The 26393-nt window shown below is 37.1% G+C and overlaps 1 protein-coding gene across 2 annotated transcripts; it reads right to left on the bottom strand.

The window, feature by feature from the left end:
• Positions 1-737: 737 nt before the first annotated feature.
• LOC145785054 (syntaxin-7-like) lies at positions 738-26140 on the bottom strand. Of its 2 annotated transcripts, none has more exons than XM_082596757.1 (8): positions 25392-26140; positions 24669-24738; positions 17100-17199; positions 15871-16046; positions 11081-11168; positions 10354-10426; positions 2599-2681; positions 738-1872 (listed from the first exon to the last, which is right to left on the bottom strand). In XM_082596757.1, the coding sequence occupies exons 1-8, from the start codon at positions 25555-25557 to the stop codon at positions 1777-1779; spliced, it is 852 nt and encodes a 283-aa protein (XP_082452883.1). In that variant the 5' UTR covers positions 25558-26140; the 3' UTR covers positions 738-1776. The 2 variants fall into 2 exon arrangements, with proteins under 2 accessions (XP_082452883.1, XP_082452882.1); XM_082596756.1 differs by lacking the exon at positions 10354-10426 and adding an exon at positions 4147-4219.
• Positions 26141-26393: the final 253 nt, after the last annotated feature.

The raw sequence follows: 26393 nt of genomic DNA, 5'->3' as shown, positions 1-26393 counted from the left end.
CATGGTGCAGAAGAAAGAAATGTAATTCTTCATTGCGTAGAAAGGGCAAGGCGCGATTATCCAGATTTCAAAAATGCCACATTGTCATCCTCCAAGATGTAATTATTGACGTATTGGGAGTTTAGTTCAGTTTCGTTTGCCTGATCTAACAGCAAATAAGAGAAACCTGGATGATGGGCGACACCTTGACGCGGTGTTCAGGCTTTCAACTAAGATTGCCCTTACAAAAATAGGCATAATATTGATACTATTTTTGATCAAATTAAACTTTTCTTGTATCTTTTAAACATCGATCGATACCAGATATGTGGTGATTTCAGTCAGAAATGATTATTTTAGATGTTAGCAAGTGTATAGAGATAAAAAAATCACTTAAAAACCCCCCCCCCAAAAAAATTTTTTTTTTTACCATACGTTTTCCCATATGGCCTATACTGAAATTTTCAAAGGGTCATTGCTTGGCGAATACTTGAACAAACCTGCTCAAATTTTTTTTGTGAAGTTTCTAGGACCAACCTCATAATCTGAAGGGGTTGCCGCCATGTTTTGGAAAAAAAGTTTTTTTTGACCCACCCTAATGTACAGTTGTACACGTAGAAGGATACTGCCTGTTGAAAATCGAGATTTTGTAAGTCAAAAATTTTATCTCATGATTTTATTCTCAAACAATTCATGAAAACGCCTCATCTAGTGGTAACAACACAAGGAGCAGTCATTTTCCATGAAAGAAAGCGAAACATTATTCTAAATTGTACATTACTTGGTGCATAAGCCAAAACATCGATAGTAATTGACACATCCCAGTTGCGGAGACGTTCCGCAACATCCAAGCAAACAATACACAGGTAATAAGCGTTAATTTAAGTGCACAACCATGTGAGAGCAGAAGTTGAGAAGCTTGTCCAAATACTCTAATGTGGAGATACCTGGGCGTTGTGGGTAAATCTCTTATTGCACCCAAGGTATAATTTCAAGCGCTCAAGTAAAAAGAGATGAAAGTTGTCACTTTTTCACACATCAACTATTAATATGCACAAGAAAAAATGTGCAATAAAAATCTGCTTGTTATTATTTATTTTACAAGCCAATATCAGTTAATTGTTGTCAATAATTTTTATGGCATAAAATTCGAAGGTTTTTACTGATTCAATGATTCTGCTTTCTTTGGTGGTAAACTTCCCAAAGCGATGAGAGAACGCAGGATAACGATCCAATTTGTAAATTTAATGTTAGTTTTGGAAATAGGTACCAAAGCAAGTGAAAACGAGGATTAGGCGTCGGGAACGAATTTACACTTTTCCAAGGAAAAGTACAAATAAAATGCCACTAAATACATCAATAGGTGCCAGTGTAGACAAAATTGTTTGACTGAACATTTGTTTGCCATTTACTTCATTTGGACTTTAGAGCATCATGCAATGCAGTTTTCTTCCTTCAAAAATACATTACAAAGAAGCAACGCGACAGTCCTTCTGACCAATGAATGAATGACTTCACATGTTGATGTGTCCCAATTCGAGGTCAATTTTAAAAACAAAGCCGCACAAAGTTGAGTTTGTATTGGCAATCTGCCATGTCTTTGATGGGGTATTTAAAAAAAAAAATCAAAGTAGAATTATTACTGACAAATGTGATAATGCATGACAACTCCATTCCAGCAACCCAGGCAGCAAATCAATCGTTTTTAACATTGATTCAAAGTCTGCAGACATAAAAAACGGTTGCTTTGCTGTGTGGGAATTACATGCCGTTGGTGACAATGACATCACACTTTGATTACTTGTTTGTCGTGACAACGATAATAACAATGACAATGATAAGGACGATGACCAATATGATGGCGCAAATAAACTTCTTCTTTCTGGCGCTGGCCTGTAAAACAATGTTAGATCATTGAGTCCGTGTGATATAAAGCGGAATTAGATTTGCACTTATACACAAATTCCCTTGATTAACAACTCGTCTGAATGCTTCCCAACTACGAGCATCAACTAAGGCTTACTAGGCGGTTACTTTTATACCTCGTCTTCACAAGTTACACACGACAGTTGTCCGCAGACGTTGAATCAATGTAAAATAAGACTGACTTGCTGACTAGGTAAGTGGTCGTATCGGTGGCAAGTTGTGAAGTTTGTCCGACGAACGATAGGTCATTGGTTCGACACCCAATTAAAGAAGGTGTTGCTTGGAAAGACATTTAGAGTTTTATGTACCAACAGTGAAAACTCCAACGATAAAGCAAATCGGACGATTAAACACTTTTTTCGGCGGATTAATTGCTTACTTATGCAACAAGCGTAATTTACTGATTAGAATTGTAGATTACTAGTCCACTGATGAATTTTGTGCAAATAGATTCTTGATTGACTAACTCGTTAACGCAATTAGCCGCTTACAAAATCCGCTGTTGGTTCATAAAACCCTTATTGACACGCTTGAATGTCAGCAAACAAGATGACGCTGTGCTTCCAATCCACTGATTTCGATTTTAACTCCGACAAATGCCTAGATACGACACAAATCACGAGAAAAAAGAAAGCAACAAAAGAAAGCTTTTTCAACTAAGGCACAGCTTCGAACAAGACAAACGGTGTGTACCTGACTGGCCCGTGCTTGGGTTAATTGCACGTTTCCCTGTACGACATTTTCTCCGGCATCATCGATGTTGGCCTCTATGCTATCTGTTGAAACCAGAGTGGTTAGCTAGCTAGTAGTGTCTGTAGCTTGTTGGGTCAATTGTAATTTTGTTAGACAAAATGGTGCAATTAAAAATCTTTCTAGCTGGAAGATAAACAATAAACATAGAATACAATAGATACACAATTTAACAAGTGGATGAAACAAGTGCACGAATTTACTAAATACAGTGCATCAAAGATTAAGAATGAACAACTTTTCAAAAATAGAAAAGTATGAGGTTTATTATGTTGTTCACACGTAACAAGAAACTTATCATAACATCAGCATGACTTTGCTGTTGTTGACCAATGAACCTTAGGCAACGGGTACAATCCATGATGACATAATTGGTCAATGGCGATGGATCTATTGTGAATTGTACTCACTTTTATACTAACTGGTCTGATACACTGCCGGGACAGAATACGTCATTATGAAGTAGAGTTTGGTTTCAAACACCAGGCGAATACTAACGTGACGTTGACAGAGACCAAAAGTTAATGATTTACGTCTCCGAGGAAATAGTTTACATGATGGAAACGAGTAGCCATGAGAATGGGTCTTATCGTGGACTTGTCACAAAGTATTCAGTTATTGAAAAGTTTCAATTGGATGTAGCAAACTGGATGCTTAGAGATTAAATTCCATAGAATACGGTCAATATGTCAAAATCTAACCATGTTTATACTAAGACTAAGAATATAATAAGAAAACATGCTCCAAACTAAACGTAGGTAAAACCTAAGCATAAAAATAAAAGCACACACAGTTACACAATGAAATTGGTAAATGTTATCATGCAGTTGTGGGAAGATTATTGTGGTAAAGACTCAACTTATCCTATCCAGTATGCCCATTGCACTCTTGTAAAAATTGTGGTTCTTGGAACTTGAAAGACGCAGAAAAGTTGAGTTCTATTTTGTAACCACAGTTTATACTACTGAGTGCGACATTACTATTACGCTAAGTGGCAAACAAATTGTTTGGACTGAGTTTTCAGTCAGAAAATCGGTCCTTTTTTAATTTGATTCAACGTAAAAACAACTGATTGGTGAGGTCCTTTCTGTGAAATAACGTTTGCAAACGTTGAATCTATGTAAAAAGGACTGATTTTTTAGCTGGGTATCAATTAGAAATGATTAGATTCATGCAGCAAACGATCAATAACTCTGTGGTGAATTTCCATTGGTCATGGCAGAAAGGTTATGACAGCAAAGCCTAAATCAAGCTGTTACTAATTACCGAGAGAACCAAACGGCAACACGGAACTAGTTACTCGCTATACCACAACCTCCAGTGAACAGTTGAAAGCGGAAGCAGAGAAACCAGAGACGAAAAATTAATAAAAGAAACAATTATTGACGTGAAATCAAAAATCAAAATAAAATTTGAGACAATAAATTTGGCTTTTTAGTTTTAACATTGACATTAGAACGAAAAGAAGAGTTTACATGCGTTGTTGCTTACCTATCATGTCTCCTTGTTCATGAACCATGGTACCAAGGTCTTTAAAAATCATGTTGACATCCACGATGTCCGCCTAGCAGTGGTAAAATCAAGGTGCTTCCGCAGCAAACGTGTTTTTGTTTGAGAAATATCTCTCGTAGATCGCATTCACATGAGGATAGTTGGAGAGTTTTTAAATTTTTAACAATTCTCTCAATCACAAAAAAAGATACTTCAAAAAAGTCGCAAAACAGATGATAACAATTTTGACAGATCAATTTGGAATATCTAACAATGGACTTGAAACGGGCAAACATCCTCATGTGAGCAAAGTGATTGAGGCATAATTTCATAACGAGTCATGCTGCTCAGAGCTTTGGCATTAATTGGACGGGGATGAGAGGTTGTGGCAGCAATTCAGATGAATTGAAAGTTTAAGGTTTTTTTAAAAGCCAAAAAACTAATCGTGACTTCGACGGTTCCCTTTCGGTCTTACTTAGTTAGGGTATATATATATGTCGTTCGACATAAGATGAAACATATTCCATAAATAACAGAAAAAGTTTACAAGATAAACACTAAACAGATTTTACAGCACTTGCTGCTGGAAACATACAAACAATGTTCAGATGACATATGCAACCTCTCAACAAAGAAAGCAAGGGTATCTAGTAGCTGTTGGCTCAATTTAGGTTGTTTATGTGGGTCTATCATGCATCATTTACTACTTTCTGGAGGTGATGGTAAAGACGTGCTTTTGCAAAAGACCTTTCAGTTCGGCTTACACTGTAAAGCTAAGATATCATATACATCAGGCAAAGAAAATAAAGAAAAAAAAAGTTGGCAGAAATGTTTTGTTGTATTTTGTTGACGGCTGTCCACTTCTACCGAGCTATCACAAGGGGGCGCGGAGACTGGATGTAAATGTTACGTCTTTCGACAAGAAGCTACCACCTTTTTACTTTTAATCATTCTTGACTGATTTTCTATTTAAGCAAATTTGGCTCACTCAGCTATTTCAGGTCAAAACATGTGCATTTGTATGGGATTTAACTTTCCTGCTTCCTTAAATTATCTCTTTAGAATAATAAAACAATGAAAACTATTAATACTACAAAAAGTGCTCAATGCCAAGCAAAATAGAGCGAATTAAATCAAATATAGTTATTACTATCTAAACCCTTGACAGCCTGTTTCACCTAAAGGAGGATCATCAAAAGGTCCTTGTTCAAATAGAATTTAAAGTCTTTAGAATAATATATACCAGAAGATAAGGACAATCCCAAATGAAAACCCATACTACAAACCAGCGGTTTTCTACCGGTGGTGAGCCACGGTGCTATCTTCAGAAGGCCACGAAGCTTGATAGAATGAAAGCAATATGAAACTTGATTGTATGCAAACGCCAAGTTGTGTGTGATATACCGACCGACATCTGACGTCTTGCTATGAAAAGGAAGGTTTTCATTTGTGTCTCGATGCTTTCGATCTGACAATAGTCTTGCACAGGCTCTGATTGTTTTTGTCACTCTGATCACTTTCTTTTCTATTGCAACTCTCCATACGTAGGGGTCAGTATTCTTCAAGTGATCCAGAGCAGTTAACCATACCCTGGAATTTCAAATTGAAACTTTGCAGTTACATAGATCTCAGCATTCTGAGCACAGAAAACTTTGAATTTTTGAAATCGGACTTGTATTTGCAATGTTATCGCGAGTTGAATTTTCCAGTGCTGCCATCAAATTTTACATAGCATTTGCACATAAAATATTTGTTGCTTACTCAAACTCTTGCAGCTCTGAAGTAGGTCAACATTTTTGTCCAGTATTTGGCAAAATCACTTTTGTAAGTATGCTGGATAAGAATTAAGTGAAGTTTACATAATTTTTGACCTTTGAACCTTGGAAATTTGGAGTAAAAATTGATCAGTTTTTCATGTGCAGTCATGCGTAACAATGTTTCAAATGTGTATAACTCAAAATGGGTAACTTGGATTTCAAATTTTTTTTTTTTAGGTGAAAGGTCTTGACAATAAGAATTTACATTTTTTAGGCAAATCAACGGTATTTTTTCATAAGATATGCATAAATGACAATATACAAAATGTGGGGTAAATTTACAAAACTTCACATCACTTGTTGAGATCGTTTTTTTTTAATGCTGTTATTTTATCTCCCACCACATAAGTAAAGTTTGAAACATAGGAACTGGTTGGCATTTTCAAAACATTCAAAAAAGAAGTCATTCCACGTACTTTTTGTATGAAAGTTTGTGTTAACCCTTTGAGGACCGCCGCTGGGACATATGTGTCCCATGAAATTAGGCCGATTTCTACTACTTTGCACATTAAAAGAATTATACTTGGCATTCAAAGCATCCAATCCAGATACAAAAATAGGTTTTTCTAAGTTCTGCACATTAAGACCAAAGTGTTGCATTGGTGCAGGTGCATCTGGAACACATTCAGTGTGTGTCTGCACAATTCACCAGAATGTAAATCTGCTCTTGCATGCAGCACAGCTAGAGGAGACTTACAAGGATATAATAGAGATGATGGTATGTTCTTCTGAGAATCAAGACTGTATGCTTCAGAGATGCAGCAACTGTCCTAATATTGCCACAGTGGAAAACCTCTTGCAAGCAAAATTTGAAGATTTGGATGAAACCATTGAAATTAAGCAGTGGGTATCTGTAGACAGGACTGATTTGATAACACAACAGATGCCTATCCGAGAATATATTTCATTCCTGATTGAAAAGATGCAAAAGCTTGTGCCTCACCACTTCATTTCGAAATTACAATCCCAATACCTGAAAAAGAGGAAAGAGGAAATAAATGTAAAATCTGCAATAATTCTTATGGATTTCAGTGAAAACTACTCCTTTCACATACAGGATGAAGCACAGGGTTATCACTGGACACACAGGGGTTGCACTGTACATCCTGTGGTCTGTTATTTTAACCGTGCTGGTGATGCATTGTCCCATCAAAGCATTTGCTTTCTTTCAGAAGATCTTGAACATGATGTATCAATGGTTTGTGGTATTCAGCAAGAAACTATCAAGTTTTTGAAAAATTGTGTTCCTGACTTAGAGGAAGTAGAGTATTTCACTGATGGATGCGCAGCCCAGTACAAAAACTGCAAGAGCTTTTACAATCTTTGCCATCATGAAGTGGATTTTGGCATCAAGGCATATTGGTCATTTTTTGCCACCAGCCACGCCAAATCACCTTGTGATGGCATTGGTGGCACTGTCAAGCGCTCAACTGCCCTGGAAAGTTTACGCCGCCCATATGCACACCAGATTTTAACAGTAAAATATATGATGACTCACTGTATAACCAAGAATCCATCCATCCATTTTGTTGAACTTTCATGTCAATCTCTCTTAAAACTTAGGACAGAATTGCAGACACGATTTAATCATGCCTCTATCATCAAAGGCACAAGAAGTTTCCACTATTTCAAGCCTGTTTCCCCAAATAAAATTGAAATGAAACGATTTAGTCTTGCTTCGACTTATTCTTTAATTTCAACAACAACTTTGGCACCAACATCTTCACCAGCAATTACCAGCGGCTCTTTCATTGCAGCTCTTTATGATAGGAAGTGGTACATTGGTATAGTGCAAAGCATTGATCAAGAGCAAGAAGATTGTTTCATAAAGTTTATGCATCCAAATGGCCCATCTTCGTCATTTTTCTGGCCTGAAAAAGATGATTTCTGTTGGATACCATTCCAGCATATTATCTGTATCACTGAGGTGCCTTCATTAGCAACAAGAGGATTTTATCGGATTAATGCAGCATCCATGAAGAAAATACAGAGTGGTTTGGAAAAAGCTTCATCCTGGAATGTTTTAGTAGAGAATGTACACCAATAATCTCTTTGACTTTTGTATGGATCCAGTTTCATTTCCCTTTTCACAACACTGATACATTTGATGTGAAAGGGCTTCCTTTCTGGGATGGATATGAAATAAGGAAACCTGGATTTGATAATGGGTACACCTTGACGTTGGTGTCCAGGCTTTCCACGAAGTTACCCAGAATGTGAACCTCGACTATTTGTGTTTTCTTAAAAGCTCAAATCTGATTAATCTTAACATTTTGTAAAACCAAATAGTTTTAAAGTTTCAAGTTTTATTTAAGAGACTAGTTAATTTTAAATCTTGTTATTTTTGCATCTCTAAAAAACAATACCATTGATATGTATAAGTAATAAGTAATCTCCTCATCAAGACCTTTCAAACAAAAAAAATTTTTTTGAAATTTAAATTACCCATTTTGAGTTACAGACATTTGAAATGTTGTCACGCATGACTGCACATAAAAAAGCGATAAAACTTTGGCCCCAATTTTCAAGGTTCAAAGGTCAAAATTCACGATAACTACTTATAAATCTCATTCAGCACACTTACTTATGTGATCTTGCAAACTATTAGAAAAAAATGTTGACAGGTTTTCAAGTTACAAGAGTTTCAGTAATCAAGAAATGTTATATGCAAAAATAGCCTACTATGCAAAATTCAATAGAAACACTAGAAATTTCAACTTGCGATAACTTTGTCAATACTAGTCCGATTTCAAAAATTGAAAGTTTTCTGAGCTCAGAATGCTGAGATCTATGTAACTGCAAAGTTTCAATGTGAAACTCCAGGGTGTGGTTAAAAAGTCAATTTTTTCTGGATCACTTGAAGAATACAGACCCGTAGGCTAGTTCATCAGTTATGATACTTGTATCGTACTTTTTTGTTGTTTGTTTTTTGTATTATATGAACTGTTCTCGTTTAAAATAAACCAATTAATAAAAAAAACAGTGACCTTGTTATGATAACATATCCAAGGGTCACCTTCAACTTTCTTTCAGTTTTAGTGGACCATAAGCAAAAAGGGTTGAAGACCACTGCTATTGACCAAGCAACAAACAGTCGCTAAAAACTAATCACTGTGGATAAAGGAGACTATGATGGGTGGAATTGCAATGTAAAACCGACCTTATGCCACCTAAAGATAAACCACAGTGTGGTCGTTCTCTGCAAGGAAATTTAAAGCAAAAATTTTGTTAAAACAAGCAAAATTCTTGACAAAAATAATAACGCGAGAGGAAATGCAAGCAATAAAAGTTATGCTGAAATGATACATTCCAAAATATTTTCGGCCCAAACACGCACAAATGCGTCAATAAATAATAACTGGTTTCGTTTCGAGATTAAAAAAAAAAACGAAATTGTTTTTCTTCTGAAATCAAACAAAACCAAAATGAAGAATTTTATAACAAAAAGAGAGAAAATATTTCAGTTTCGAAATATCTTTGTTCTGAGCAATCCTTGTATGGTGACAGCCGAATCTCAAATAGTGCAATAAAAATAGAACATTTGCAACGTGGCTGGCCCATGGCCCAAAACAATGGCTCGACCATCCTACAAAATGACATTATACGAAATTATCTGGGATACTTTATCACGAAATCCTCAATAAAAAAAACCTAAATTGTTGAAAAAATAGCAAGTTTGGCGTTCAATCCACGCACAAAACCGTACCCAAGTCGAGATAATGGGATTCCGGGGATAAAACAGTCACACCGAGCAGTGACTTACCATTCTACAAAATCTGTGTTTTAGTATGTGATGTCAAACCAGTTGATCAACAGTTGAAAAATATCTGAGTGTTCCGTGCTCTACACAAACATGTTCCACAGGTGAATTACAAGTGAAAGGGAAACTTTAGGTTAGAAAAAAATGGTTGTGGTACAACAAGAAACCAGTTTAATTCAATGAGTGTAGTTAGAGTTGTATGATGTAGGAAAACACTTTAAAGCTTCGGGCACGGCTTGTTCAGCATCATCATATCCTTGATTCAGCTTTGTCACAAGCAAGATGTAGCTTGGAGAGGTTTGAGCTAGATCGCGATGAGATTGAGTTAAAAGTTGAATAAAGAGTCAATTTTAAACTCAAAATTTGTGGCAAAGTTACCTTATTAGACGCAAATTCCACACAGCGACCAAATTAACAAAGGACGCGCTTAGGATTGAACAATTTTGTTAAACAATCCACTGATGTAACTTTAGCCATACCGAATGCAAGGATACTCAGCATCAAAGCTTAATCTTGCCTATGCCACTAAGTCACTTACGCAAGACATGATGAAACGGCAAGGATAAAATTGCAGGCAACGGCTTTTAAACATGCGGGTATCAAGTCAATTGCACGGCCACAAAACCTCACCTATCAATTGTCCCTGCTCTTCAACCATCGACCCCAAGTCTTTGACAATCTGGTTCACGTTCATAATGTCGCTCTGAGCCCAGCGATAACTCAGTTAAAAAACTATGCCAGTACAGGTATTACAAAAAGCAATAACACTTCCTTGATTAAAGACAGTTGGTATTTTGAAAGTACAAAAAGCTCATTAGTTGCCGTAAACAAAATATAGAACTGTTAAATGTGTGTAATGTATGACAAATGGAATAAAAAACACCGGAAAATAAACACACGATACAAAATCTACTGTAAGTGTAATGGTGCCTTCAAGAATATGCTATTAAAAGTATTCGGGGGTTGAAAGTGCTTCCCTGATGGCGATACACTATTGAAAACATGAGACATTTGAACAAATATCTATTTGAACCGGTAACAGTTTGCTTAGCGGTGAAAACATTTAACACAGGTAGGAAAAATTAAGAAAAGGATACTTTTAATCAGGGTACAATTTCAATAGTGCAAAAAGTACTGTCTTTGGAGAAGTATGAAGAAATGATGTGCTATAAATGGTAACTCTTTAAAGTGCGGCTGAAGAAAAAACTTTACAATAGTTCATTACTTGCAAATGAATAGGTGTTTATTTTGGAAAGTGCAAACATGTTGTGGTGAGGGTATAAAAATTATTAACAATTGCTGTGGGGGCAAGCCTAAGATTTTATAAGCAAAACCAGTTGTAACAGGGTTACTTTACCTCTAACTGGCGAATTGCGGTCTCCCTTTCTTGAATTTCCTGCAACTCATCCTGTGAGATCTGCGACTGTTGCTGGTCTTGTAAATTCCTGTAAAGTGGTGAAAACTAAAACCTAAAACAAGTAACCTTTTACTTTTATAGTCATTTTTACATTGAATCAACATCTGACTGGGAACCTGTTAGAAATGCAATAAAAAAGGCGGGGTCTTTTCAAATTGTGTATAACCTGGAGTGGCACCAGCATGCTATCCATTCCCAGCACCACTTTAGTGGCCGAGTAGTTTCGCCTTCGGCTCTAGGGCTGGTAGATCTGAGTCTGAGATCGATTCCAGGTCGGGTCAAATAGAAGACTTTAAAAACGATACCGATTGCTTTGTTCTTTGTTGCATAACGCAGTGAGAATAAATCAGGTCATAATGTGACGATATCTTAAACATGATATAAAATTAAAAATGAGCCGTGTTGCTCAAAGACCCCAGAAGTTGTAGACAGAGTTGTAAAACACCCGGATTATTTAATAAAACCAAACCCACCCGGGTTTTTAAAGAAAAAAAGGGCTTATTGGTAAAAACAAACTGGGTTTTATGGGCAAAAATGGATTTATTACTTAACGTAAAACAGCAGAAAAATTTTTTTGCGGTATTTCTTTGACCATTATTTATTAGATGTGCATTTATATACTGTATGTGAAAACATGCTCATAGGCAGTGAGTTGCTGGTTGCTAAGTCTGCTAAACGTAACAACAATTTGATTTAAACCTACACATCACTTTTTTTCTTTTCTAGCAATAGTTTCATTCAACAAAACTAATGCTCGAAAAGATAACAATATCGATAAACACCTAGAGTCCTAGACTTTGAAGTTTTTATTTGATTATACCAAAGACAATATAAAAAAGCAAACTCTCTCCCGAAACTATATTTATTTGATTAGTTGTTGAAACTAAAACTTTTGAGAAAAAGCTGTGTTTTGTCATCGGTGTTTTTACAAGTTCTTTCAAATTGGAGCAGAATACCTCATCCGGCAACACTTTTTGTGGGTCTGCTACTATTCGGCGAGTCCGATTCGGCGAGTCCGATTCGACTAGTCCGATTCGGCGAGTTCCCTTTTCGGCGAGTGCCCTATTCGGCGAGTTTTTGAAATTTTGAAAGGAAATTATCGGGTACCGTAGCCTAATTATAATTGCCGTTTTTACATCGTTTTAACGACGCTAAACGTTGAAATCGTGCAGAAAGGAATAAAAAGAAAATGTTTGAACTATTAAATTAAAATTCGTCATGTCAGTTCAGTTGTTTTTATTTCTGACCAACATATGAAAAACAATACACGTCAACATAGCAAAGGTAGAAGCGACAAAACGCGAACGTTAAAACGTGCTTGAATTCGTCATGTCAGTTCAGTTGTTTTTCCTTCTGATCATGATATCAAAAACAATACACGTCAACATAGCAAAGGTGTAGAAAAAGGTAGAAGCGACAAAACGCGAACGTTAAAACGTGCTTGTGACCGAAGTAAGTTATTGAGTTGAAAGATATTTGGCACGGTCGCAACACTTTCAGAAAAATTTAAGATATGAAGGAAAAATAAAACAAAGAAAATGTTACAAAAAAAAAATAAATAGATCATGTTTATGTCTATAAGTTAGTACTTTTGAATAGTTAAAATGATTAGTTTGGACCAACAAATGTGTGGCCTACAGCTTGGATTGAAAGGAAATTATCGGGTACCTTAGCCTAGTTATCCCGACCAGCAAAAAATTGTTCCAAGAACACAGTTTATTTTTACATTGTAGTAACAGAATGAAAAGGCTAAACAAATGTGTGGCCTATCGTGTTAACGTCGCTAAACGTTGAAATCGTGTAGAAAAGGGAGCTTTTGCTGACTAGGATACTTTGAAACTGAGAAACATTCACAGAAGCCCTACGATTTGTTCCAAGAACCCATTTAGCATAACATTTCATTTGTACATTGATTCAACGTCTGAATACATTATCTTAAAAATGCAACGTATCGTAGGGCTTCTGTGAATGTTTCTCAGTTTCAACGTATCCTAGTCAGCAAAAGCACCCTTTTCTACACGATTTCAACGTTTAGTGACGTTAAAACGATAGGCCACACATTTGGTTAGCCTTTTCATTCTGTTACTACAATGTAAAAATGAACTGTTAGGCTAACTGGGTTCTTGGAACAAATTTTTGCTAGTCGGGATAACTAGGCTACGGTAGCCTACCCGATAATTTCCTTTCAATCTAAGCTGTAGGAGTGTAGGTCACACATTTGTTGATCCAAACTAATCATTTTTACCATAGGCGTCTAAGCCGTGGGGGCCAGGCCCCCACGCATATTTCCGCGTGGGAGCAACTTTTTATGCGGCATTGATACATAAAAAAATAGATGAACTAGCGATCGGCAGCAGGAAAACATTTTTAAATGCAGACCGCAACAGCTTCGCAGTAAATAATCACTAGAACGAGCAGCGATGCTACAATCCCACCCCAGACAAAAAAAATCTGCCATTTTTACGTTGATTTAACGTCTGCAGACGTTGAATCAATGTAAAAATGACTGATTTTGCTGCCTGTGACATAGCAAAAATCTACCATTTTGCGTCGATTCAATGTCATCAGATGTTGAATGCACCCAAAAACAACATAATTTGCTACGTTGACGCAGCGTGCGTTTAACTTAATGCGCTTGCAAACAGCCTTGCTGTCGCTTTCGAAAGTCGAAACCTCTGCAGAGAATTGTCGCGGCAGTGAATCGCTTGCTGTGAAAATGAACTTAAAGTCTCGGCCCGAGGTTACCACTAACCAACGTAACAAGGGCTGGTACAAACCGCACTGCCCACAGTCGCACAAGCGGCATAATCAACACAACAACGGACTCGCGCAAACTGCATGGCGCACACACGTCCGTTGGCATAGAAACCCGATCAAAGGCGGGGGAATATGCGCATCTTTTGTTTCATCTGCAACACGAAAACGGGCGTATTACAGCGAATTGAAACTTGAAAGCTGGTCAGCCATAAGTTGCGATATTGTAGTGAAAAGGGAGCAATGTCAAGTCGAAAACTTAATCAAACGTCTCTCTGTAACTATTTTTCAAGGGCTGTTTACGGATGTCAGCAACTTTTAAATTTATTAAAGGTGACGTGCTGTTGAATTGATGTAAACATGAATGATTTTGCTTTCAACAGGTATATTTTCAAGCATATGATCAAGTTAGTATTTTCATTCCATTTACAGTATACCTTTTAGTAAACCTTTTCGTCTCTTGTTTCATGCTAATAAATCTAGTTCGTTGCTAAACTTTATGTTGCGCTTAGCTCAAAGAGTCGCAGTCCATCAACCGCTAGCCAACTCAGACGCATAGCATGTGTTTTGGTCGAGCTTTGTTTATAATAATTAACGGTAGGTCGAACGTAGCGATAACTCCGAGTGTGGCAATAAAAGCAATCCTAGTGTGACGACATAATTACGTCATCCATCTGCGTGACATTTCGCTGAATTTACGTTGCTGCTGATGAAACACGCTTTCGCCCCCCACGGCCAAAAAAATAGTTAGGCGCCTATGATTTTAACTATTCAAAAGTACTAACTTATAGACATAAACATTATTTTTTTTGTAACATTTTTTTTGTTTTATTTTTCCTTCATATCTTAAATTTTTCTGAAGGTGATGCAACCTTGCCAAATTTCTTTCAACTCAATAACTTACTTCGGTCACAAGCACGTTTTAACGTTCGCGTTTTGTCGCTTCTACCTTTTTCTACACCTTTGCTATGTTGACGTGAATTGTCGCTTCTACCTTTGCTATGTTGACGTGCATTGTTTTTGATATGATGGTCAAAAATAAAAATAACTGAACTGACATGACGAATTTTAATTTAATAGTTCAAACATTTTCTTTTTATTCCTTTCTGCACGATTTCAACGTTTAGCGACGTTAAAACGATGTAAAAACGGCATTTGCAATTAGGCTACGGTACCCGATAATTTCCTTTTAAAAATTTCAAAAACTCGCCGAATAGGGCACTCGCCGAAAAAGGCTCTCGCCGAATAGGGATCTCGCCGAATCGGACCAGTCGAATCGGACTCGCCGAATCGGACTCGCCGAAACGGGCCATTCCGCTTTTTGTAGATCTAGCCAGGTCCCTTTTAAAAAAACCAGTCCACCTCGGCAGCTACCTCTACACTACAAGCCTGTTTGTAGAGCACAATAAAAAAGCGATTATTATAATATTATTTCATTCCCGGGGTATGTAATGCTGCAACAACCAAACATGTAAATTTTTCAGTTTCATTTTAGATCTCCAAACAGGGCTAGTCTGAATTATTGTCCAGTCAAATTAAACAATACGAATGTAAATATTAATTGGCACTCTTCAGACTGTGCAAGAACACACGTATCGTCGGTAGATGGCAACTTATCAATTATTTAATGTATGAGTGTATTAAACAATGTTTAGCATTTACAAGCAGAAACAAGTGATAAAAAATGCAAAGTTAATTCTGTACTCTTGAAAATTACTTCAGAAACAACGTAACTAATGGGCCAGAAAAAAATGCTCTTATTGAGCAAGATCTAGCCCTTAATTCCCTGTTTGCATTCCTTGAAAAGCCTTGAATGATTTCAAAAGGTAGAAAAAAGTAAGAAATTCAGCAGATCGCTTGACGGTTCAACTAAACAGACTAATCCCTTTAAAGTCAGTGAACAAAGGTTCGGCAATATCTCATATTAAAAAAACCTTTCAGTCTGAAGAATAAGATAAATCTTACATATAACGTACCCTTCTAATTTGACGAGATAATCACTCCCTGGTCCATGGTCGGCAGCACTGGCAGCCCTGGCACGAGCTACGCATTCCTTCTCCGTAGAGGCAGCCTCACGTTGGGCGGTTTGAAAAGAATTAAGCACATCACTGAAGTTCCCCATCAAAAGCTGTACTTGGGTTTTTCTGTGTCGCTGAAAAACCAAATTCTATGCTTCTTCACAGAATTTCGTGACTTGCATGAATGCAAGTTAGATTATATAAACAACCAAGTTATTTTTAGTTTAGTAAACAAAACTTCAATGTTTGCGTGTAACCACCGGACGTGTTTGCAGGTTAAGGTTACACAAGGCAACACAAAATTGTGCGACACACTAAAATCTGTTTCTGTATAATTTGAATTTTAAAGTGACAAACGGGTTATTCCACCCAGGATCGCAGATTAATCACTACATTTACCACTTGGTGAAAGTTAAGTAAGTATATTTTTTTCTTACCACGCTTCATGATTCGTAGCCTAGGCTATTGTCATATTTTAGACTCACTGTTCCTACGGTAATATTGTATTTTACCGTTTTGAAGATTGAGGAACTCATTTTTCACACTAGAGGGTAATGATGAGTGTAAGCTACATAACTTAAAATAGACACCGTGAGTTCGTTGTGGTAGTACCCTAGCGGTTTGTCAGTAGCTTTTGGAACACAATTCCCTAGTCATTGCACATGACATTCTAGAAAAACATACTTGCAGGAAGCGTAGCTTGCCTGCTGCGCATAAAAAAAATTGGAGAAGGCTGCAAATCAAAACTGACCCAGAAACAGTGATCATGAATTCTTAAGCAAAACTAAATGTGCTCCTTATCTAGCAATCCTATTTGAATGGATATCTGGACAAGGCCTGTTTCAAAAGGAAGTGATACAGAAAATCTCACTCAACATTGAAACAGTCATTGTGATGCGAGTGGATTAAACTGCCAGTGGAATCATTTCACGCTGCAATAGGGTTGCTACATCACTGGCTGCCAAACTATTTCAAATTAAACTCAACCAAGATAACGATTGCGATAAGAGCTTATGTCAAAGAGCATCATCTTTATGCTCATGTTTATATCATTTTTAAACTTACAGCTTTAAGCTAATATTTATTTTTTTAAACTCAAAATCATTATCATATATTTCGTGTCATATAAAATATCTGGCAGAATTTTTAAAAGACACTTAAAACTATGTAGTTGAAGGAGGCATTACCTGGTCTGATGCCGAATCAGCAGAAGGGATGGCTTTGATTTTCTTAAGGTACTCGGCTGTGTCTTTGCATACCTGATTCGTATAGTGTTGTCTTTCGTGTCTGCATAAAAACAATCAGTAAAGTCAATCAGTAAATGTACTCAGAAAACATATACAGGGTGACCCAAAAAAACGGGCCTCGCGTACACTTTATGTCATATCTCCTTTATTTATTCACCGATTGCCCTTATTTTATAGGACATGGCAGAATCAACGACCGTGAGTACACCAAGACTCCAGTGGGAGCTGGGACAAAGAATACACTGTGTTAAATTTTACTACAAGACAAGCTCGTTTAAGAAAACCCAGCACAGTTTCATGCATCAGTTCGAATGTGAAAAGGCTTCATCCAAAAGCAGTTCAATTCAGAACTGGGTGGACCACTTCGAGAAGTATGGGACCGTGGAGAACCTCAACGCTCCCTGTGAGAACCGTCCAGGCCACTCGGGACGTGCCAAGAAGCGGACAGCCGAGCTGGTCGAAAGTGTGAAGGAGTCTCTCGAGCAGAGTCCGAAACACTCTGTGCGTAAACGAAGTCAGTCTCTCGGTATGTCCCGTGAGACTTGCAGGAGAGTGCTGGTAAACGATATCAGGGCTTACCCATACAGAATACAGACGATGCAGACCCTTACAGCCTCAGACATAAAGCAGAGGAGCGCTATGGCAGTCAAGATGCTCGAGAAGATTGAGGAGACACCAGGTTTCCTTAACCTCCTTTGGACCTCAGATGAAGCCCACTTCCATCTTGACGGAAAGGCGAACTCCAAGACAAATGTCTTCTGGGGTCCTCCAGACCCACTGAAGTAGCCACCAAGCCTCTGCACTCTCCTAAGTGCACGGTGTGGGCTGCAATCTCGGCCAGAGGCATCATCGGACCAATCTTCATCGAAGAATCTGGCGCAGCAGTGACAGTCACCAAGGAGCGGTATGTGGAGGTCCTCAAAACCTTCAAGAGTGAGCTCCAGACCCTCTACCCGTCGCTCATGAGCAAGTTTTGGTTCCAGCAAGACGGCGCAAGTTCTCAAACCTCAAACCTGTCCCGAGATTGGCTGAAAGAGAACTTCGAAGACCGAGTGATCAGTCTCAAGACTGATTTTGAGTGGGCACCCCATAGTAGGGTGTGCCACTTTGTAACTTTTTTTTCATAACCAAGGTCTCAACCCATTTTGGGGTTCCTTTTAGGACCAAAAACCATCCCAAAAATTTTTGGGGAAAAATATTCGAATTTAGTGGCGCCACAGAGTACTTTGGGCAAATTTGGCCAAAATCGCTATATCTGACTGACCGGTAAGGATAGAGAGTTGATTTTAGACTCTATTGAAAGGTAATCATCATGTTTCTATATGCTTTAAAAGAACATTTTTCTCTGAAACAAACAGAAATTAAGTTATTGCCGAAAAACTGATTTTTGCTGAATTTTTGGGCATTTTTCTGTACGGAATTACATAGTATTGCCTTACACTTTGTATACGTTTTAGCAGATTTTTTTATTGGTAGTTTGGTGTTATACAATACATGTTAATAAGTGAGTTTATTCTTATCAATGTGTAGTAATTTCGTTCTCTTCTCAAGATCATATTGCCCTTGCTAAGCTAAGGCTTGTAAACGAATGGTACTATGTAAATAAAAAAAAAATGTGCATATCTTTTACTAAAGAGAAATAAAACAAAGTAACTTTGTTTTATTTCTCTATGGTTCAACAAAGCAAACTCTCTACCAAAACTTTTTTTACTAATTAAAACAAAACAAGAAAGGATAATACAGCACAGACGATAAAGAAATTTACAGCAGAGTAACAATATCTTAAATTACAGTCCAGGTGAAGTGGAAGCAAGATCAGCATTTAGCAAAGTTTCTTTCTTTTGGTTCGGAACCAATCTTCTTACTTCTGGGACTGTTTAAAAAAGTGCAGATTTCTGCGCCTTGTTCTGGGTTAATTTGTTATATGTCTTTGCTAATATAATTGCCCTTTCTGCAGCGTCATTGACTACATGCATATGCTCACGTGAATGTTTAGCAGCTATATAGGAAGCATATTTGCTCCTTGTTCCAGCATGTTTTTCAATGAAAGCACAATCTAACTTGCTCCTGTGTGGAATGAGCCAAGAATCTGGTCCAAACAAGTTAGACTGTTAGATTAGTAATTAAACTGTTTAGACTAGTAATGGTTAGACTTGAAAATCATATTGGTCAGAAATTGTTGCATGTATATTGTCGTCATCATATTTATGAGAGAGTGGTGGGTGATATTGCTGAAACCGTTCTTGGTAAATCAAGCTTTCCTGAGACTGGCCTTTACAAAATTATGAAAGATGTCTGGCTAAACATCAGAGTAAATGACCAGTTTCCATTTCTAACATTTAGCAGAAGCCTTGACTCATACGTTAAACATTTTGTTGAATTTGCAACAAATGCATTAAAAAACCTCCCACTAAAGGATAACTATCAAGAGGTTCTTGAGTATTCTTTGCTATATCTTGCATCATATCCCCATGACATGATAGCCCCTGTGATCAAAAGCATTGGTGCAGTGAGCCATGCACGATGGATGGCCAAATTACTGTGTGAGTTAAAGCTTTTTCTGTATTCTCTTCAGTTTGTTCAACTCAATAAAATTACCGAGGTAGAAGCAAACGAACATAGATCTCTTTACTTGTTTTTGATATTATTTCATGTTGCTGCATTGATAACCGCACCTGTTCCATTTGATGCTCCATATAACGATCTCCATCTGCTTAAAACTCTTCTTCAACTTAAAAAAAAGAATGATCTTCCAGAATCTTTTTCAAAGTTCATTGCAGCAATGATAAACCGTCTTATGCAACATCTGTGGTATCTTAGTGAACCATTTGTATTTTTGGTATTGTTTTCTGCATTATCGTCTGTGCAAGAAAAGGAAAAATATCGTAAAACATTGCTAAAATATGAACCGGCTTCAGAATCATTGTTAAAAAACTTGGAAAAATTAGTCACACCTGCAGAAATAACAATGTCAACCAACATGAATCACTTGTTTGGACCAGATTTTTGGCTCATTCCACACAGGAGCAAGTTAGATTGTGCTTTCATTGAAAAACATGCTAGAACATAGAGCAAAAATGATTCCTATATAGCTGCTAAACATTCACTTGAGCATATGCATGTACTCAATGACGCTGCAGAAAGGGCAATTTTATTAGCAAAGACATATAACAAGTTAACCCAGAACAAGGCGCAGAAATCTGCACTTTTTTAAACAGTCCTAGAAGTAAGAAGATTGGTTCCGAACCAAAAGAAAGAAACTTTGCAAAATGCTGATCTTGCTTCCACCTCATCTGGACTGTAATTTAAGATATTGTTACTCTGCTGTAAATTTCTTTATCGTCTGTGCTGTATGATCCTTTCTTGTTTTGTTTTAATTAGTAAAAAAAAACATGCACATTTTTTTTTTACATAGTACCATTCGTTTACAAGCCTTAGCTTAGCAAGGGCAATATGATCTTGAGAAGAGAACGAAATTACTATACATTGATAAAACTCACTTATTGACATGTATTGTATAACACCAAACTACCAATAAAACAATCTACTAAAACCTATACAAAGTGTAAGGCAATACTATGTAATACAGTAAAAATGCCCAAAAATTCAGCGAAAATCAGTTTTTTAGCAATAACTTAATTTCTGTTTGTTTTAGAGAAAAATGTTCTTTTAAAGCATATAGAAACATGATGATTACCTTTCAATAGAGCCTAAAATCAACTCTCTATCCTTACCGGTCAGTCAGATATAGCGATTTTGGCCAAATTTGCTCCAAATTTGCCCGAAGTGCTCTGTGGCGCCACTAAATTCGAATATTTTTCCCCCAAAATTTTTGGGATAGTTTTTGGTCCTAAAAGGAACCCCAAAATGGGTTGAGACCTTGATTATGAAAAAAAAGTTACAAAGTGGCACACCCACCCCATAGCCTGGACCTAAACCCCCCAGATTTTTTTCCTTCGGGCTATCTTAAGGACAGAGTGTACGCAGGGAAACCCAGAACCATCACGGAACTCAAGGAAGCCATCAGGGAGGACATGAGAGCCATTCCCAAGTCAGTCTGTAAGAACGTCATAGACAACTTCGTGCTGCGCCTCAAAAAATGCACGGAGGTAAATGGAGGCCATCTGGAACACATGCTGTAGAACGAAGAAAAAAAGGCCAAAGACCCTAGTGTTTTGATGTGATGTTTTGAACATAATAAACTAGTTATAACCAAAGTTTCATTTCATTGGGACGAAACACTAAGAAACGGGGTCTAATTAAAGTTGGGGCCTGTTTTTTTGGGTCACCCTGTATTAGTAGGCTGGCCCCTTTTTGGGTGATTTTGGAAATTGATTAGACCTGGGTGTTAAACTTTTGTTTTGACCCAAAAAAATGAGATTCCCAAAATTTTTTTGGATTTGAACCATGTCTAGACCCTGCCCCGGGCCCCGGTCCGTCTCGCCAGTTGACAAAATTTAAAACAGCCGTAACTTTTACAATATTCATGTTAACCAGGTCATGTAAGTACTCATTTTCATTGGTTTTTCATGGAGAACAAGAATCTGAAGGTTTTTGATACATATGGCATGATTTAGAAATCTTGTTTTTTGTAATTAATTGAAAAATTACTGTTATTACGCTTATTAGCCTCATTTTGCATAGCAATGTCTGAAGCAACTGCCTTTGTGTTTACTGTATTTATTCTCTTGATTTCAGCATAGTATTGTAAGGTTTGTCAAATTTTTAATATGGATGAGAGAAAAAGAAGAAAAATTGCAAAAGATCCGCTTGATATTGGTACGTACCAACCCATGAGTCAGTCAATGCTTCCGCTTAAGCTAGCTGTCCTGAGGCATTATCTGTATCTGCAAAATATTAAGTACACAAATGATGTAGGACAAACTGTGCTCTACAATGAAGTTTATGACTGCATTTGTAAAATCTACACAGCTGCATCCATTCCAGTAACAAAAAGTAAGACCAGAATAATAGCCGAAATGCAAGAACTAGAAAAAATGAGGAAGGAACACCAGTCAGCTTCTAGCTCTTCATACTTCACACAATCACTGCAAAAGACAGCTGTTGTTGCAGCGCAGATCAATGTTGGTGATGAGCAGGTAGCCAAAATTTTAACTGCTTATAACCAAGACATTGGTTACCAAGCAGTGGTAACGAGAAAGAAAGTTTGTGGTCAGAAGGAAAAAGCACGGAGACAAAAGAAATTGGTCCGGTATCACATGCACGATGGTTAACTTTAGCATCTCGCTTGCTCAGGATGTATATGTTTCCATTACACCTGAATCTCCATCCTATCCTGCTGTGAAAAAGCTGGCAACATATATTGTTGGTGTATACTGGAAACTGCACATCAACATAAAACATAGAAGATCAATTCAATAAGGTTCCTTACTTTTATACCAAGAAATAGCAACTCAGAGAGATTTACTTTTAGATGTTGGTGATCTCAATGTTGTGCAAACTTGTGTTCAGAATAACTGCTACTTTGCTCACCCTGCAAACCTTCTACTTGGAATGCTGGGGGATGACAATAAAGCTATTCGTTCAGAAGCTGTGAAGATCATTCTAAAAATCCGACGAACCAAATCACAAGGTAAACTTCGAGAATTCTACCTTCCGAAATTAAATTTTGATGCCACATGTTATATCAAAATGATAACAATGGCATGTGATGGAAGAGCTGCACCAACATACCTGACAAAAAACAAACCGAAGGATACCAGCAAATACATGAGCCGCCAGCCCGCCACTCCTGCAAAACTGTGACATCAAGCAGTGTATTAACTTTCCAGTTCAGTTCAATTACCCTAATCATACATAGTCAGTTTCAGAGCGAGCAGTTAAGCTAACTACAGAGTCAACAAGCCGCATCACTGGCAAAGGCCGACAAGTTGGAGAAGCACTATGCAAGCTTTCTGGCAGAAGCAAGAAGTGGAATGGTCCACACTACCGTGTAACCAGAAAGGCTGCATTGCGAGAATAACAAGGGTTCATTGATACCAGATTATGGTTGTCATGATGTGTGCTTTTACATGCAACCCAACTGTATGGTTACTATAATGTAATGTGTATTTTCAAGTGCCATTCAGTGTATAGTTGTTATTGTGTACCGTTTGTTGGTCCTCCATTGCAGTGAAAATTGCATGGTTGCAATAATCTGTGGTATTCATGCACCACCCAAGTTACAAACCTTGTTGTTGTACTTCTTGCTACATCTTAATGTTTGAGAATACACAGTAAAATTCCATTAAAAAAAGTGATTGTGAAATACAAGCATGTGATAAACCTGTACTATTCAAGGACAAACTGGAAGTAGCACAACATGTAGACTGTACTATGCAATACCTGCACCGATATGCCAACGTATTACTTGTACACTAAAAAACGAAACTTCCAAAATTAAGCCAAACCTATCAAAAACCTGTACATACTTGTTCTCCATGAAAAACCAATGAAAATGAGTACTTACATGACCTGGTTAACATGAATATTGTAAAAGTTACGGTTGTTTTAAATTTCGTCAACTGGCGAGACGAACCGGGGCCTGGGGCAGGGTCTAAACATGGTTCAACTTCAAAAAAATTTTGGGAATCTCATTTTTTTGGGTCAAAGCAAAAATTTAACACCCAGGCCTAATCAATTTCCAAAATCACCCAAAAAGGGGCCAGCCTACTGTATTAGTGGTGCTAGACCTAGTTGGGGTGTGAAATGCATAAAGAAAACAAGGTGCACAGCTTTTAGGCTCAGACACATAGGAGGAATATGCATGATGGGATCCTACACTGTGAGCTTTATTTTCATGCAGAAAATTTAGTCTATTTTGAAAAACGGTAATATCGATATTACAGCAACAGTTTTTCTTTCACGGTGTTATTTTGTGCTTTTACTACTCGTATGACACCAAACAGAATGTATGTCTGATTAATACTGTATTATATAATATCACAACATTAGCATTGAATCACAATCTAGACATTAATGACCAGTTTTAGCCTGATGTTGCAAGTTTGCTGAGGTAATAGCTTGCACAGTTAGTTATGACTAATTGTCATAGCACATGACTAGGGATTAGGGAACTGTGTTCCGAAAACTAGTGCAATCTGCTATTACCACAGCGAACTCACAGCATCAGACTAAAACAGGTCGTTAATATCTTTATATACATTGTGAAACGTGAAGTAAGCACAATCATGCTGCTAATTTAAGCAAAACTCAATCGATTGGATTAGTATTGAAAAACTTAACTAAAAAATATAACATCTAACATCAATGGGTCTGCTACTAAATATATAACCCTAAAACGGCAATGATAATTAGGCTACGGTACCCAATAATTAAAAAAAAAATTGAAAAAATTACCAAATAGGGATCGGACTCACCGAATTGGACTCACCGAAACAGGCCATAAATCTATAGATGTTATTATATATATATTATATATAGCTACTGAATCATTATATGATTGATAAAATTTAGTGATGGTATATACTTTACTATTTTTCTACTTACAAACGTTCTCGCAGCTCTGCTGTGTCTTGGTAAGTGCCTAGCTGGCCGATCAATCGTTTAATGTCTTGAACTAATAATATAAAAAACATTTGTTTCTTGGCAGCCGATTGTAGCAAGAATTGACAGTGATAGACTAGAAACATAATAGTTGTTGGATGGTCTAAATGGCTAACGTGGAAGCTACATCGTTATGGTTAGCGAATCGCAACTGCTCGCTGTACTACTGAGTGCTCAGTCTTGTGCTGACAGCCAGGAAGAACGCTCCCTTCTTCACAATATAAAAATGTAAGTCAGATATATAACACTGCCAATCTTGCAAACAATGGAATGCAGGAAGTCCAGCACTTAACATTTTACACATTCTGTGCTTGAGCCATCCAATCAGTGATTAAGATAAATGCTGGTCAACTGATAAGTGCATAGTGCACATGTCTTAATTGTCCCATAAATATTTTCATTTAAGACATGACATGTGTTAAATTTAAAGCTGATTTTTGCTCATCAGGTGTCTCCACACCTCATCTACGAAGGCAAAAAGCAAGATAAACTAGGGAAAACAAATGATGACATGTAGTGAATATTAATTAGAGGCCAATCAAAATTATATTGACAATTTTTATTCTCAAAATAACTTGTGACCATTTTAAAATGAATTAGGCTATAAGTAACAGCATCAGCGTATTCAAAGTTAGCAACTATATAATTAAAATATAAAACAATCACCTTGATTTGTTATCTTGTCAATGTTTGAGCTGATCAGTTGTGTCAGTCTGGTATAGTCAGCTTGGGATGGTCGACTAGCATTGTTAGGATAAGAATTATACCCGGATGAACCTATATCATCAAACTCATCCCTTGTCCCCGTGAGGTCCCCTTTCCCATATGACATTGCTATAGTCAAGATTTATGAACGTTTATTAAACAATGGAGAAATTATTTTAACTTAAATATAAATTATATATACAAATACAACATTAGCTGAAAAATATTTAATAAAACTATATTTATAAATTGTAATAATATCAGTCACCTGAATTATGCCAATTAACAAAAAAATAGCACAATGGGTATATATATCTACTTTATCTAGTCTTGTGGCTAGTCTGTAGTTCAGTTTGCCATAGTAGGTGCTAATAGGGCCATAGGCATTTCTTTCCAGAACTGCTTTTCTCACCCGACCGAGTTCACCTCTCCAATCCAGAATGTTGTCGATCCACTCTGCTTCTTTCAGGTCTACTTTTTCCACAAACCTCTCCTTCAATACTGTTACCAAAACCACACTATCTTCCTTTAGGCCATAGTTGCAGAGCTTCCTCTCTTTGATGTTCGCCAGTGTACCATCACTTTCTCGGATTTCGACCTTATTTCTCACCCATTTATTCATACATCAATCTAGTGATGATTTAGGTTTGAAGGGAGGGAAAGTTTAAACGGGGGGCTATTTCGAAAATTGATGATTAGGCCTACATATTATTGTCAAATTCTGTTTTAGTGTATGACTGATGATTACTTGGTTGACAAATTTGTTTCAACCCTAAAGCTGCCTATGTATACATGTATAACTAAGGCCTACCGGTACGCTGTACGCATTCAATAATCTTCATTTGTAAAATACACAAATGAGTCTCCTACAAGTCAGCAGTTGTGAACTGAGCAAATGACAATTAAGCAACTGACAACTCAGCTAGCAACATTTCAGCAAGTGGCTAAAATTGGCAAATGATG

This window comes from Aplidium turbinatum, chromosome 16 (assembly GCF_918807975.1).
Source record: "Aplidium turbinatum chromosome 16, kaAplTurb1.1, whole genome shotgun sequence".
Classification (NCBI taxonomy): domain Eukaryota; kingdom Metazoa; phylum Chordata; class Ascidiacea; order Aplousobranchia; family Polyclinidae; genus Aplidium; species Aplidium turbinatum.
The sequence above is the reverse complement of the archived record's forward strand: the minus strand, read 5'-3'. Positions and strand labels throughout refer to the sequence as shown.

Coding starts and splice junctions, on each gene's coding strand:
- LOC145785054 (XM_082596757.1), bottom strand. CDS start 25,557: ATGTCATATGGGAAAGGGGACCTCACGGGGACAAGGGATGAGTTTGAT. Junction 16,047..17,099: donor CTGATTCGGCATCAGACCAG/GTAATGCCTCCT, acceptor TTGGTTTTTCAG/CGACACAGAAAAACCCAAGT. Junction 10,427..11,080: donor CCGCAATTCGCCAGTTAGAG/GTAAAGTAACCC, acceptor CGCTGGGCTCAG/AGCGACATTATGAACGTGAA.